This window comes from Callionymus lyra, chromosome 5, assembly GCF_982586985.1.
Source record: "Callionymus lyra chromosome 5, fCalLyr1.hap1.1, whole genome shotgun sequence".
Lineage (NCBI taxonomy): Eukaryota > Metazoa > Chordata > Actinopteri > Syngnathiformes > Callionymidae > Callionymus > Callionymus lyra.
The window spans coordinates 17,928,172-17,943,341 of record NC_141822.1 but is presented as its reverse complement, the minus strand read 5'-3'; the positions used below and the strand labels follow the sequence as shown (position 1 = coordinate 17,943,341).

General features: G+C 38.1%; 2 protein-coding genes across 2 annotated transcripts; one reads left to right on the top strand and one right to left on the bottom strand.

Annotated features, from left to right (window-relative positions):
- Positions 1–1,131: 1,131 nt before the first annotated feature.
- Positions 1,132–10,574, bottom strand: morn5 (MORN repeat containing 5). Its single transcript, XM_087792516.1, has 4 exons — positions 10,218–10,574; positions 8,191–8,302; positions 7,444–7,575; positions 1,132–1,273 (listed from the first exon to the last, which is right to left on the bottom strand). Exons 1-4 carry the CDS (start codon positions 10,365–10,367, stop codon positions 1,167–1,169), a joined length of 501 nt encoding a protein of 166 aa, XP_087648642.1. The 5' UTR covers positions 10,368–10,574; the 3' UTR covers positions 1,132–1,166.
- A 286-nt stretch (positions 10,575–10,860) lies between these two features.
- On the top strand, positions 10,861–13,888 carry ndufa8 (NADH:ubiquinone oxidoreductase subunit A8). Its single transcript, XM_087792515.1, has 4 exons — positions 10,861–11,028; positions 12,069–12,232; positions 13,090–13,255; positions 13,545–13,888. The coding sequence occupies exons 1-4, from the start codon at positions 10,978–10,980 to the stop codon at positions 13,680–13,682; spliced, it is 519 nt and encodes a 172-aa protein (XP_087648641.1). The 5' UTR covers positions 10,861–10,977; the 3' UTR covers positions 13,683–13,888.
- The last annotated feature ends 1,282 nt before the right edge of the window (positions 13,889–15,170 follow it).

The window sequence follows — 15,170 nt, the reverse complement described above, 5'->3', positions numbered from 1 at the left end:
TTGAGTAAAAACTTGAGTAAAAACTTGAGTAAAAACTTGAGTAAAAACTTGAGTAAAAACTTGAGTAAAAACTTGAGTAAAAACTTGAGTAAAAACTTGAGTAAAACGAGCGTCTTGACGTGTCAAGAGTCACAGGCTAATGTTACTTCAGACAAATAGCATCTTTTTTTGAAAAAACATAATACCTTTAAACCATTAATAATGAATAGAACAGAAAATAATATGAATAATTATTTTTCTTTCTGTGCGGCCCGGTAACAAATGCCATATTGAGTTGAGAACCACCTTATAAAGGTTCATAATCGTGTACAAGAATAAACACATAAGATCCTTATTTATCCATAAAAGTCGAGTGGTTCCTCGTGAGTAAGACTTGACAAAATCATACATTAAGTGAAAGGTAAATGTACTTCCTTAGAGCAGAAAATTCAAAAGAACCAGACACACCTGTCAGAAAAGTATCATTAACTTGACCCTGATGATTTAAATAAGCACTTCTGGTGGTTTCATTGTGTATTCCTGTAATATATGTGTATTAATAACTGGTAGTGATTGATTTTAGAATGTTTTTTTTCTCATTCATAAAAAAAGAGTCCTATGTAACTTAAAAGCAAATAAATCATTTGTGCTTAAGAACCAGGCTTGAATAAAGAAACAGTGTGTTTGTAATAGCTGGAACAAGCAAGTGTCAGGGTAAAGTTAAAGTGTGTGATAAGCATAAATCATGAAGACTTATATTTCTGAAGAGCATATACAGTGGTATAACATTAAGCAATAAAACTTTCATAAAGATATTGACAAAAATTCAGTTTAAAAAGAAGGTATATTTTTCACGTTCCTTTTCTTTTCGGACCATAAGGTGCACCTGGTTATAAGGTGTACTGTCGTCTTTTGAGAAGGATTTTAAGTGCAACCTTTAGTCCAACAAATACAGAAGGACCTTCCAGACATGAGAACATGTTCTTGTTAAAACTGACTGAAACGTGTCGATTATTATTTACAATAGCAATGAAACGCGGATTATGTGATTTAAAAGAAAAGAAAGTTTTCCACGGCTAATGAAAATGTTCACTGACTTAGAAGAAAGACCAATGTGCCAAAAGAAACCTTCAAACTTGTGGGACAAAAAAAGGATTTTGTATTTAATGAACATTATTTAAACATGTTTATTTCATGTCGGGTTTCTTCTCCTTGAAGGAAGCCTTGGAACGTTTCCCAGTGTGAACGTCGGCGAGTCGACACGTGCGCAGGATCCAGTCGTGCTCGGCGTCGTCTGAAATAAATACAAAAAAAAACAACAACGTTGAAGAGGTTCTGATTTACATCTTGAACATGTACTCAGGTGTTACATTTACAGAAGCCCATAAAGCTGCGGCGATTAAGCCGAAGGTCATTTTGAGTGAAGTGTCATTCATGTGACGGCTAAATTCGTCAAATCAAGAAGAAAAAAAAAAGCCTCACAATTAGGAGAAAATAACTTCTCGAAGCCACTCGAGACGTCGGGTAACTACCGAGGCCCACAGAAGAAGTGACATTTGCGTCGGACCAAACGACCGCCAGAGGAGCTGCTAATAAAGCACTTTTTCATTGTTGCAAACCAAAACGAGGAGCTAATTGCGGGGGAAGTCGCGGCTCTCTGGTGCAGCACGTGCAGCTGCACGCACTTGAGCAGGCGAAGCAGGGGATTCTCCCCCAGGTTTGCACGGCGCAGGCTCTCCCATTGTGCGGAAGTGCAGGTCCTGCAGCTCGCCGGCTGATTGTGTTTAATTGCACCAACACTAACAGCCACTTCAAGTTAAACGCGGCTCTTTTTTTCCCCCCTTTCTTCGTACCTGCTCGGAGCCAGAGGTCAATTGAAGTGATCAGGCTTCCGCTCACAGCTGCCACACAAACATTCTCCTCCCCTGCTTAGAGGTCATTGTTCAAGACGCTTCGCCGATGGGTTGACCTCCATTTTGTCGCCCGCCGTAAAGTAGACGCAATCATGATTCGATTGAATGTTTTTAATTTGCCTGATTTGCAGTCAATGTATGGCCGAGATATTTAGGGTGTTGGAGGATGGGGGGGATCTGAGAAGCTTTTCTTGTCAGCGGAACAATACGTTGGATAATGGGGTGAATATATTAGGGATACTTAAGAAAGAGATTAAGAAACAGTCGCCCTCAACTACTACAATCATTGCCTTAACAAAATACACATTTACAAATTGATAAACACATTTTAAATTTGTGATAGACATTGACAGTTCTTTTTTGAAAAATCGCTACACAATTTCCCGAACAAAAACTCGTAGTTGTATATGTGTAAATGTATACGTGTAGCATAAAATGTGAAACAAATTATTAATGTGTTGTTACAATTCTAGGCTACAATTAAGCAGCAAAAAAAATAGATTGATTTTCCTAAATTCAAATCAAGGCTCCAATTTTGTTTCTCCCAACACTAACCTAAAAATTAGATTCTACAAGTCAAAATGAAAAAGTGAGCCCAGAAATGGTCAACATGAGTTCAAAAGAATAGAAGGATTACGATAAAATAACACAATGTTTGAACCTAAATTAAGGGTTCAATATAAAAGAAGATATTTTTGAAGCTGTCAACAAACATTGGTGCTCTGGTGAATAACAGCAGATCAATAAAGAATAAAAGATATTTTAGGAATTCCATGACCGTGCAAGTAACTACAATACTTCTGTACAGACAGCAGCTCCATCGCCTGAGCTCCACAGTGATTCTGAGCAGACAGTTTCAAGTTGCCAAATATGTGTTATTTTGCGTGTCCTGTGTGGTCTCTGGGCTCTTTCTCATGTGTTACTGCGAATGGTTTTTGTCATTGATTTGAAATCTAATCGTAACCACAGAACCCTTTGAAACATTTTCACCAGATGGTTCGTAATCACTTCTCGAGTGTTCTGATGAATAAAAGAGAGATTTCCAGAAAAAAAGTCGGGGCTAACAAATCAATAGACTTTCTTTTAAACCGACTTGTTTTCCGTGTTATTGATCACTATATAAGCCTGTGTCAATGTCCGGTTTAGACTGGATGAAGGTCTTATTTGTTGGGTTCATACTGATGGACCAAAATAAACATAATAAAACAGAAACCTGACTTTTTTTTGACTTCAACTTGGAACAGAAAACTGTTCAGATCTCGATGAAATTCAACCGATTGTCGGATGACAAAGGAGCGTCTGTGGCTTGGTTGGATCAATTTCTCTTCTTAGTAAATCTCCTGTAAATGGACAAAACAGAGACGCTTTTCTACGCTGCAATTCTCTCCAGAATTAAAAACATTAAATTTCTCATTATTTACCTACCTGTTTATTTCTTTCTTTTTATTCAGTCGGATCTCATCTACTCAGTTAATCTTATATTATAGAGAATCCTCTACTTTATCAAGTTGCATCATTTTATAAGTCAATTCAACTTTTTCTATAACAGCCAATAAACTCTATTCAAAGACTCAATCTCCAACTTTGTGTTCATGGTATTATTTCTAGGCCTTTACATGAACCAGAACAAAGTAGTTTGGGATTTCTTTAGATAACCTACTTGCAAAAACATGGGACAGCTTAGATTTCACTAATATTAAGCAATTTTCTGGTGTTCGTAAGTGTCTTAAAGTTGTTTTATTAGCTTCCCTGAATAAATATACAGATTATGGTTTGTTTTTAAAAAAAAGAATGAAACATCATTTTTTGGTAAATATCCAACTCGATGTTATTAAAGTAATGACCAGTTTCATTAACAATTGTGTCATCTCAGTACACGAAAACAAATGTATTTGTGGTACCCCTTGTGTTGTCTCTGGGTCAAGGTGAACGACCTCCACCACTGCATATGTATTCATGGAAGCCAGGGAGGTCGTTAATTTTGACCCAGAGACAACGCAAGGGATACCACAAACACATTTGTCTTCGGGCCTTGGGGTCACCTTGACCCAGAGACAACACAAGGGATACCACAAATACATTTGAATTCGGGCCTTCGAGTCACCATGACACTGAGATAACACAAGGGATACCACAAACACACTTGCTTTCAGACCTTCGGGTCACCTTGACCCTGAGATAACAACAAGGGTTAAGTCTCTCTTCACAACGAAAAAGAAAAAATTTATCTTCAATCTATTGTACTTTTTAAGCTAGTCCTGATAATAGTTGAGTCGTATTTTTAAAAGTCAGGCTGAAAATCCACTAATAGTTTAATCTGCGTAACATTGTTGTTCAACTGTTCTATAATTCATTATTTAATGTTCCTTATTGTGTAATTCCGTCAGCTCCCTGTGACTGCGGAGGCTAATCCAGCGTCTCTCTGGGAATATTATCAACAGATCCTATTGTTTTTCTGCCGGGCACGGTGCCACTTGTTTGCTGTGTTTGTCCGTCCTTAGCAACAGTAACTATGGAGGGCAGGGGGGGGCGGGGGGGGTTTGACGTTTTGGGCTGGTGTTTCCAACTTTTCGTCAGGAAGGGTAACTCAAATCATCTGGTGGATACTTTAGGCGGAGGATCAGGTGACGTCTGTCCAGGACATATTTGAGTGTCGAGCCTCCACTTCCTCCCGTACGGAAGCCTCGGCGCAGTGAACTCTTGTCTTCACACCCAATCTGACAAATGTTCCTGCACCTCTCCGGGTCGCAAAATAAATCCATACAGGATACAGATGCATTCTTCAACAGACAGCGTACACACACACACACACACACACACACCGCAGGAACTCGTGCTACAATTAAATAGTTCCTCTCTCGCTGCATATTTAACTAATTCAAACCAGAGCTGAAATATTGTTGGAAAGTGTGCACTTCCTCTCCTTTTTCATCACTTTCCAAAAAATCTTTTCTCCCTCATTCCGCTTTTGTTCTCCGGCTCCGTATCTCCCTGACGTTTTCCCTCCGTGTGATCAATACCAGAGCTGTAATGATCAGGAAGAACCAAAAAAACCGCATCACGGAAAGAATCGCTAAAACATATTTTTGTTTTCTCGCAGCCATCTGGCACCGACTCGTCTTTCTCCTCCACACGTATGTAGATCACATGTATGAATCTGGTGTAATCTAGCAAGTGGCTCATTGTTTTTTTTTTCGAGGGCCTGCGAGTCACGTGCTGGCGTCCGCCGGGGCCGCGGCTCGGCAACACGTGTGCGTCTGCGGTGTAACAAACAATCAGATCAACATGTGACATGAAGCAGGAACGCCGGGGTGTGTGTTGTGGATTTGGAGGAACAACACAAAGTCAAACGTACATGACCGCTACAAGACTTTAGCCTCCCCGTCCGTGCGGGAGGGAGGATTGAGTTGGACAGGAAATGTCCGACGGAGTCGCTCGTCATCCCCGAAGGATCGGGGCGTGGATGGAAGTGGAGGGCCCGGGGTTTGTCACTGTGATAGGTACTAGATGGTGTATCACTGAAAATCATCTTCACACTACTACTGACGCCAATGAACCGGATACTGTAACGCAAAACTTTATCACCTGCAACATTACTGCAGATACACTGTCCCTGTTACCTAGATTTGTTTGTTCTTAAAGGACAAGAGAAGGCTCTTAAGAAGGGTTCATCTTAGGAAAACCTTAAGATCAAGCCAAAGACGCTTCCTAAAAGAAGCTCTTAGTGGACTGAAGAGACAGACTTGTTGATGTTTTTATGTGTAGTTGTTAGAAATATCATGCATGTTTCATGTTTTCCTGATTAATTAAAGTAGAAACCGTTAAGATATAGTCTTTTCTCATTTGTTATAAATCTCCTACAACCTTGAATGCATCAAGTTTCATATCCATATGTGATAGTTTATTGCAGTGAATAAAAAAGGATGAATTAAAAGTAGTCGTAAGTGTTCATGGTTTAGTCATATTATTGTCATTTTCTTGTGCTCTTGCTTATTGTATTTTTTCTTTTCACCTGATGCTGCTGTAAACAAAAAATCTATCTCTGTCTATCTTTATTGAAAAAAGTTTTTTACCCCCTTCATTGAACGTGTTTTTTTAATTTATAAAAGTGGAGGATACAAAATTCCCTGACGCGGCTTAATCACTGAGCATTTGGTCTCTAAGAAGCCTCTTAAGAGTGAAATATCATCTTAAACTGAGAGCGTCTCTGGGACACACTTCCTTCTTTCATAGCATTCGTAAGAGTGCTTCATAGAAGATCGTAGCACTTAAGAGCGCCTTAAAGAATCTGGGAAACCCGACAATTGTCGGTTGGTATAATTGGCCCTTTAGAAGTGATAAGATAGGGTTTATCAATCAAACTAGGGACTAAGACTGTCACCCTCCCCTTGTGTTTCTTACACATTTTGAGGAACGTCTTCCCCACCTTTAAACATCAGGAGCCAAAGCCATCAAAAGCCTCAATACAATGATGATGTGTTAAAGATAGATACTGCAAAAATCACTATACTTTAATTTTAATATTTCATCTTTCTATAGTGGTTTGTTTAAGGTTTTTTGGGGGTAAAAATACACCTCTTATAAAGAAGATGGCATTGGGGAAAAAATATGTTTTCCATTAAACAGCTTCGCCTTGATTTTTCTTTTCAGTTTTTTGTAAACTATTTTTATTCAACTATGCAGAGTACAGCAATATATCACAATAAGGTAAATCTGTGAGATATTGTGAGAGTATCATATTGTGGTCCAAGTATAGTGATGCATATTGAATTGCGACCATTATATTGCGATGTGTATCGTCTTTGATACTGGTATTGTAATGCATATTGTATTGTGACGCATGTATTGTAATAAGTATTGTGTTGTGTAATGAGTATTGGGATGTGTTTCCTTTTGTGACTGAAGTATCATGTGTATTGATTGTGACCCAAGTACTGTGATGCGTATCATATTCTGACCCAAGTATAAAGATACGTATTGCATTGTGACCACAGTATCATGATGTGTATTGTATTATGAACTTAGTAACATGATGCACATTCGTATGTGTATCGTATTGAGGTACTTGCCAATACTCACTCCTAGGTTATCAATGTCACAAAGTACTTACTTAAATAAATATCTGTTGTGAAAACATTTTTACCAAAAATATGTTACGGTGATAACATTAAAATCATTCATTACAATTTATCATTTATAATAAGGCCATGAAAATCATGCCTTAGAACTAATCAAAAACAACATGTGGTAACATGTTGTAACACCTGGTCCAGGTCTACGGTAAATGAATTAGGTTGATCGATGGATTAGTAGTACATGGAATACATCCAAAAACCTAACATTGTCTTTGTCTTTCCTGACCAATAAACAGAGAGAGAACTTTATTCTTGTCCACAACATTATCTGAATGTCTTTCTCTCTCCTTCTGGCCACATGACAAACCACGTGCACAAACTCACTTCAAAAGCTCGGCATCCACTCAAATACAAATGTGTTTCACATTTCCCGTCATAAAATTAACGTGAGCGTTGAATTGGTCAGAAAATCTCACCGGCGTTCCTGAGAAAGCCTCCGGCGTAAGATGTGATAACTCGAGAGATGGGGTCGTAGAAACCGTCGCCGCAGTCGTAACAACCATCTGGGATGACGCGCGGAGGATGCAGGTCCGTCAGCTGAGATTTACCTTAAAAGTACAAGACATTTCACTATCACGTTATTTAAAGAACAGATTTGAGATCTGCCGTGGTGCTTGGATTTAGATTGGAGTTTTTTCCTTTTAGATTGGTAACTGCTGGAAGAATGCTTAATTCTTTACTCAGCAATGATCTAAAATTGTTGAAATTTATGCCAAATTGAACATATTTTATATGACAGACATCATTTAAGAATATCCATTAAACCAAAAATGTTACTCCTGTATGACTCACACTTTTCCCTCCTCTATGATACAGAATAATAAAAACTAAAAGTACAGCTATTTATACCATTATCCATTAGATATAAACCCCCAAAAACTGTTAAAGCTGAGCCATATAGAAGCTAATATTTGCTGTTGACAGATTTGTAATTTTCATTCTACCTTTCATGTTAAGAGAGTGAACAGTGAAGCCATGAAGACCAATAAAAAGTCACTAAAGACCAAACACACCTGTAGCTCCACAGAAAAATCTACTGTCCTAAAAAGCTTCAGTTGTTGCAGTGCATTTTTGGGGCTCACTCTTACCTTATTGGCATAACATGGAAGACATTATGCTATAAAATACAACCAGTTAACTTTATAAAGAATTAACATTCAAACCTGCAGGTCGTAGTCCATTACACCTCTCGCTGTAGAAGCGTCTGTCCTGACCGATACAGTAGTCCCAGTCTGTCGTCTGGTACTGAAGTCCATCCACATAGGTGAACGATCCCTTCAAATCACCAACAATAAAGAAGACGAGAGAAGGACAAGATAACATTCTGTTTAAAAGACATTTGATGGAAACGAAGAATTGGTCAGAGTCTGTCTGTGAAGGTCCTCATTCATCCAGGTCATAGTTATCCAAGTGGTTTGAAAGCAAGTCAACTGTGTAGAGTTGTAGGAAGACGTTTCACTGCTCATGTGCTCTGATCCACTCAGTGAGACGTCATGTATAAAACAAGAGAAATATTCAAAAACATGTGTTTTCCCACATTTTTGTTTTTGAACAAAACTGTCATCTCAGATGTTTAAAACCTCAGAAGGATGATCGTGGATTGTGTTTTTGTTTTTGTTCTCATCTGGGATGATAAAGCTTTTTTATTTCAGGAAACAACATGGTTTCAGCGATTTTGTGTTTAAGACTATTTAGCTCATCTCCACTACAGTCAAAATACTGCGGAGATTTAAACAAACAAGTTTTCTCTCAAAATAAATACAAAGCTTTTTTTTTCTGTAAAACCACAATAAGAGGCATTTCAACTATCTGCTGATTTTAACTTTATTTCCCTGTGACTTTGTTCCAGTGCAGCAGAATACATATTTTAGCTCGTTCTTCACAGTGAAATAACTAGCGCTGTCAAGAGATTAAAACATTTGACTTGTTATGATTTCATATAATTCATTTATTTTTCAAACCATCTTAAAAATGGCCGCCATAATTCCTAAACTTTTATATACATGTATTACTGTGGCAGATAAAAAGATTCATATATAAGAAAAAAGTAGCCGCTGAATATTGCTCTGTTGTTTTGGCTCAATAATTATAAAACAAAAATTGAATTAAACATCAGGTCTATATTGAGTGTTGTGAGTGTTTCTCCTGTGGGAGTAAACCATGGTACACAAAGGAAACCAAAGCACCAGAACAAGCAAACTCTGAAAAAGTGTCCCTATTAGCCCTTCATTTAACGTTTCCTCGAGCTGAATATGAACCCACAACCTCAGTTACAGCATCAAATAAAAAAAAGAGGCAGAAACTGGGCTTTATGAAGACATTTTTTAAAATATTTTAAACAAATAAAGAGAAAGAAAAGACACTACTACTGAGTAGGAGGACAGTTTTCATTATTTCATTAAATTATAATGGAATAATGTTTTTATTTAGAAATAAAAGCTTTCCATGTGTCTCCTTCATGTCTGTTTGCACAATTTGAAATTATGTTATGATGCCATAGTATATAGAAGTTTGGTTAAATGTGGTTAAAAAGGGAGTAGAATCCATTTGAAAAATGTTAAGCGTTGTTAGAAGAAGCTTCACTGTTTGGTGAAAGTAAATAAAACACTAACAAAGACACATGTTCTTGCCGTCAATCTTCTTAAAGGTTGGATTTCCTCATCTGGTGGAAGTATTTTTTCCAGGCCAGCAGGTGTGTGAGACTCTTGTCTAAAGTTGGTCATGGTTCAGAGTGGCACTGACCCGAGACCAGAAATGATGATAATGATGGCTGTGATCACTGACATGCTGGACACACAGTATCTTCCCGAAGGAAACGGAAGAGAGACAGAATAAGGACAAAGATGGTGAGTGATTGCTAAAAGAGACCAGATGTCACGTTAACTATAACCAATGTGAAACATACACAAGTGTATCTGTGTGACTGTATACATTCTGACATGCATGCAAGTGGGATGTGTGGACCCCAGGCGGACTCCAGACTGGAATTTCACTCATTTTGAAACACAAATCTAAACGGTGCAACCCCCCCAAACATCTAAATACTACAAAGAAAGAAACGTTTGGATCCATTCTGATGTTGTACATTCTGACAAAGGTAAAAAAAAAAGAAGTATATATCATTAAATTGAATTCAAACGTCTTGTTATTTTCAACTTTGATCTTGATCTGAAGTATCTTATCATCTTACCTGTTTTGCAATTCCATTTTCCCAGGTGGCTTCATATTTATTTCCATTAGGAAAGAGTAGAACTCCTTTCCCATGAAACATTCCATCTTTTATCTCGCCCTCGTACTTTGTGCCCGTCGGAAAAGCGTATTCTCCAAATCCATCCTCCATTCAAGCTTTTTCACTTGATAATGTTGGTGTACAGACGGTTATATTATTAGTTTTACCTTTCCATGGCTGTTATCTTCTCTAAAAATGTATTATTTTCCAAACAGAAATTTATAACGTAATTCAGAGACGTCAACTCAAAACAAGATCAAAGTCGCATTGTTTTTAATATATAAATGATACATTTATCTCTTTAATCTCGTCATCAGGTAAGTTAATGCAGTTAATTATTGGTTCGAAACGCAGTAAAAGCGTTATACGGTGTGTGTACTGTTGCCTTGGCAACTAACATGGCATCTAACGTTGTTATTTTAATTAAAACAAATATAACTATTTTAACATTTTTATTTTTTATTTTCAAATTCCTTTTATTCTCATGTAGCAGTCATATTTAACATTGAAGCATTACACTTTAAATACAATTAAAAACACAAACAGATGTCACGTACTGCGCACGCTCACGGATGAGTCCTCCTACGTCATCTTCTCGCGGGATCTCCTGACCTTCTTCGCGGCCCGGTCCCACGTCCTGATCTGTGACCGGGACCTTGGATGTTTTTCGGCTTCAGAGCGTGACTGTCTCTCTCTCGGGGGTTCTTTCAAGGACCCAGACATGGCTACTACCGTGGAGGTACCCACGCTGCAGGAGCTGAGCGTGGACGAGGTGAGAAGCGGCGAAAACAGCGCAGACATGATAGCATGCTAGCTAGCTAGCCGGCTGAAGCTAACTAGCTAAACAGTTCAAGATCATCACTGTTTACATCAAACTAGCCTTAGTAAATGTTTTTATCTCATGCGTTTAGACTGCAGTGGATTTCTTGCTACCACTAGTATCAATTCCTCTATGAAATTGCATTTTTATTAAGGATATATGACAAATGTAGGAGTTATGAGTTTCCAAAACATGCATGTCAAACTCCATATGACCCTCGGTTTAACTTTTATGTATTTTCTTCAGTAGTTAATGTAACTAATGCATGTCAAGACTAGTGTTTGTCATGCTTGTTTGTCCTTGGAGACCTTGTGTTCGCCAACAGCAGTTTCTTAAAAGCAATTGTAATGTGTATTTTAGAGAATAAATAAATTAAAATAATTGTCTGGGATTTAGAAAATTATACTTATTGTATAGGCTGTTACAATATATATAAGTTAAAAAGTAAAAGTAAGATATAAAAACTAAGTAATTATTATTTGTAACACACACAAGTGACAAATAAATAGGTCTTGAATGTTTCTTGAAGTTGCATGTACAAATGTTTCGGAATATTAGAATATATTATATTACTTTTTATTGCACGTATTATTTTATTCAGTACTGTCACCACAACAAATGTATATGTTGTCTTAACAACACAATAATATGATTCTGATATAATAATTTATTCCTTAATAAATGTTGTAGTCATTGTCATATGTCAATGTTCACTGTCGTAATGATCTGATCGTTTTTACAAGATACAATAAACATCTGTTATTTTTTCTGTACTCTTTCATTGATTCATTTGCTTTAAAGGAAATAGGCCTTTAAATCCAGGGGGGGGGTCTATTGGTAAAAAAGAAAAACATTTATATTTGGCCACTAGATCTATAACTAGGTAATTAATTTACAAAATAATAAATGCATTATAATAATTCCCAATGTTTGGTGTTCCTTACCGTTGTGGAACTGCGACTTTAACTATCACTGGTAATGTTTTTATGCAGATCAAGGTGTCATCCGCGGTGCTGAAGGGTGCTGCCCATCATTATGGATCACAGTGTGACAAACCAAACAAGGAGTTCATGCTCTGTCGCTGGGAGGAAAAAGACCCCAGGAAATGTCTAGAAGAGGGAAAGAAAGTCAACGAGTGTGCCCTCAACTTCTTTAGGTAATTAAAGTGGGGTTTTTTTACTCCACAAACTATCTTTTCTGGATGTTACCGGCCATTACAGGAATTGTTCTTGTCTCGATAATGAAAGAAAATTAAGAAATAGGTTGGTACCTGTCTGTACTTGCATAGACGCATCACAAATTTATACACAATATTATTGGTTAAGATTTTTCAATGACAACTAAATTTGCCTTCTTAAGCCCAAGGTTACTATTGTAATGTGGTTCTACGCTCACTACCGGCTATCAATATGCGTTACCTGCCCGAGGCGCTGAGAAACATTACACGCATATAACTCTCCGTGGGTTACACCATGTGACAGCCATGGGATTATAATATAATAGATGCCACTTATTAAACCTTGTGCGACGTGAGCAAGTGCTCTGTGCCCGTCAACATGGTAGACCTAGGAGACGGCGACACACGTCAGGGCTATAACTAAACTCCTCAGGAGTACTTTAAAAACTGCAAGTCAATGGTGCTGCAAACCAGTTGGAGGGCTTTGGCAAAAATCTATCTGTGATTTTGATCTCCTCCAACCGAAAGGAAACGCACTGGTTATCAGGACCGGTGTGCTCTGTATCATAGAGAGGAAGCAGAAGCAGACGTCGGATGAGCAGCATCCTAAAAGCCTCGGCAGCCATGAACCTGTTCAATCGATTGAGATCCAGAATGAGAGTTTTAGTTCTCTCTCTTACATGCTAAAGGAACTCAATGAACACACAAACGATCTAGGCAGGTCGTCTTGGTAGCCACCATGTTTAAGGATCTTCAAAAAAGGATATTGTAGGAACAACAGTATCTTCCCTACATCAGAATATTCCTGGATATTGAAACAGATCTCTTCTTTCTAGACAAATCAAGGGAAGTTGTGCCGAGTCCTTCACGGAGTACTGGACCTGCTTGGATTACTCCGGCACAGCAGACTTGCGTCAATGTCGTCCACAGCAGAACGTGTTTGACAACTGCGTTCTCGATAAGCTGGGCTGGAAGAGACCCGAGCTGGGAGAGCTATCCAAGGTAAATATCGATCCTTATTCACTTTAAATTCACTTTAAGTGAATGGTTGCTCTAGAGAGGACAGCCGTGGTTGTCGCATCAAAGCCAATGCAATCTATTGAAACTATAAGGTGGCGCCTGACACAGAATTACATTCAGGAAAATGACTGTTTTATGATTATTATGCTACTTAAAGTTATTTATCAAGAAAGAAAATATCACATTTGTGTGATATCTAGAATCATGAGAAATATCTGGAAGAACAAGTCACACTCAATAAAACTCATGGTTCGACATCTTTCTCTCGCAGACGACCAAGGTGGCAACATCACGGCCACTTCCAGAGAACCCCTTCCACTCTCGCCCCCGCCCGGAGCCAAACCCGACCGAGGATGCGAAGCTAGAGCCTGCCAAACATGGCAGCAGGTTTTATTTCTGGCCCTGGTAAAGCCAGCTCGCCTGAAAAGAAAAGGATCTCTCCCTCAGAGCAGCCTGATTCAGCTGTCGTGGATGTTGGTTAAAAATCCGTCAGGAAAAGAGGGATCATCGTGAGAACTTGATCGCCTTCACACCGCTGTATATGTAATACGTGAACAAATCAACATTCTGTTATTATTGTTGTCAAATAATAAAAAAAATACATTATAATTTAAATTTTCTGTGGCGTTGTATTCTCAGAATTTAAAAAAAATCATCTTCCAATACCTTTTTTTTTAACCTTCACCACAATTATGAGTCCCATAACGTACTGCAACAGATGAAGCTCTTTATAATATGGAAGTATATCAGTGCCATCTAAAAAAATAAATGGGTGAATTTAACATTTCAAATCAACCATTCATATTCTTATGGCAATGATATACTTCTAAATTAAAGTTGATGTTCTAGCCAGAGGTTTGAGTCATGCTTGTGATCCAGATGAAGATCTTGAGTTAGGACTGAGTCTTCTAGTCTGTAGGGAAAAATAGTAACGTCTGCTAGCCTGTGAAAAGGAAGGGGCACTTGCAGTGCTGCCTTCCTATTGTGTGCTCACTTGTATTGCTCTTAATGCAAACACTCATTGTTCGGTCTCTGTGTAGCAGAAGTCTTGCGCCAAAGTAAATGCACTTTTCCACTCGCCGCAGCCTTGAAATGTGCCAGACACACGGCTGCTCCAGCCACTCGAACATAAGCAGCAGTGCTGTGTTGGCACATCTGTGTTTTGTCAGCGCGTGCATTGTCACACTGATGGAGGCCGAGGTTGGAGGTCAAGACTAAAGTTCACTACCTGCAGCCAGAGAGCGCTGCTGCTGCTTCCTCCTTTTATCCCAGCTCACTTCCTGTCTTTGACCTGGACTGGACCAAGGCTCGATTTGGAGACGGAGGGAGATTTGTTATTGCCACGGCCACACGTGTGTTGGATGTGTTTTAAAAAAAAAAAGAAAAAAAGCTGGATAAATGTCAATTATTTAATTGATTTATTAATCAAACTTATTATATTTATTACTAGTTTAAATTGTATTACATGTATTAATACAATGTATTATGTATAACATGTTAAAATTATATAAAAACAAAATTTTAATCAAAATAAATTAAATGGAAACATTTTTTTTATTTTTTATTCATGTACGTTAAATAAAATATATTGTATATCTTAAATTTGAGCACAACAATCAGGGAACATTTGCCTTTTATTTGAGGGATATCAAACCCATTTTTAGAGGGTCCAAACGTGTGATTTGGGGTCACACGTTTAAAAAAAAATGAGCAAGTCGTGTTTCTCATACCAGTCAAGGGTTGCCACACAAAATCATCATCCTCCACTTTTAACAGAATCTCCCTCAATTGTGTCACCTTCACTGGTCATCTCTAACATGCTACAGCCAACTAGTCTCCACGTGTCTGACATCACTACCTCTCCACACTCTTGGTGACGGGAGAAAGTTTGTTCCTC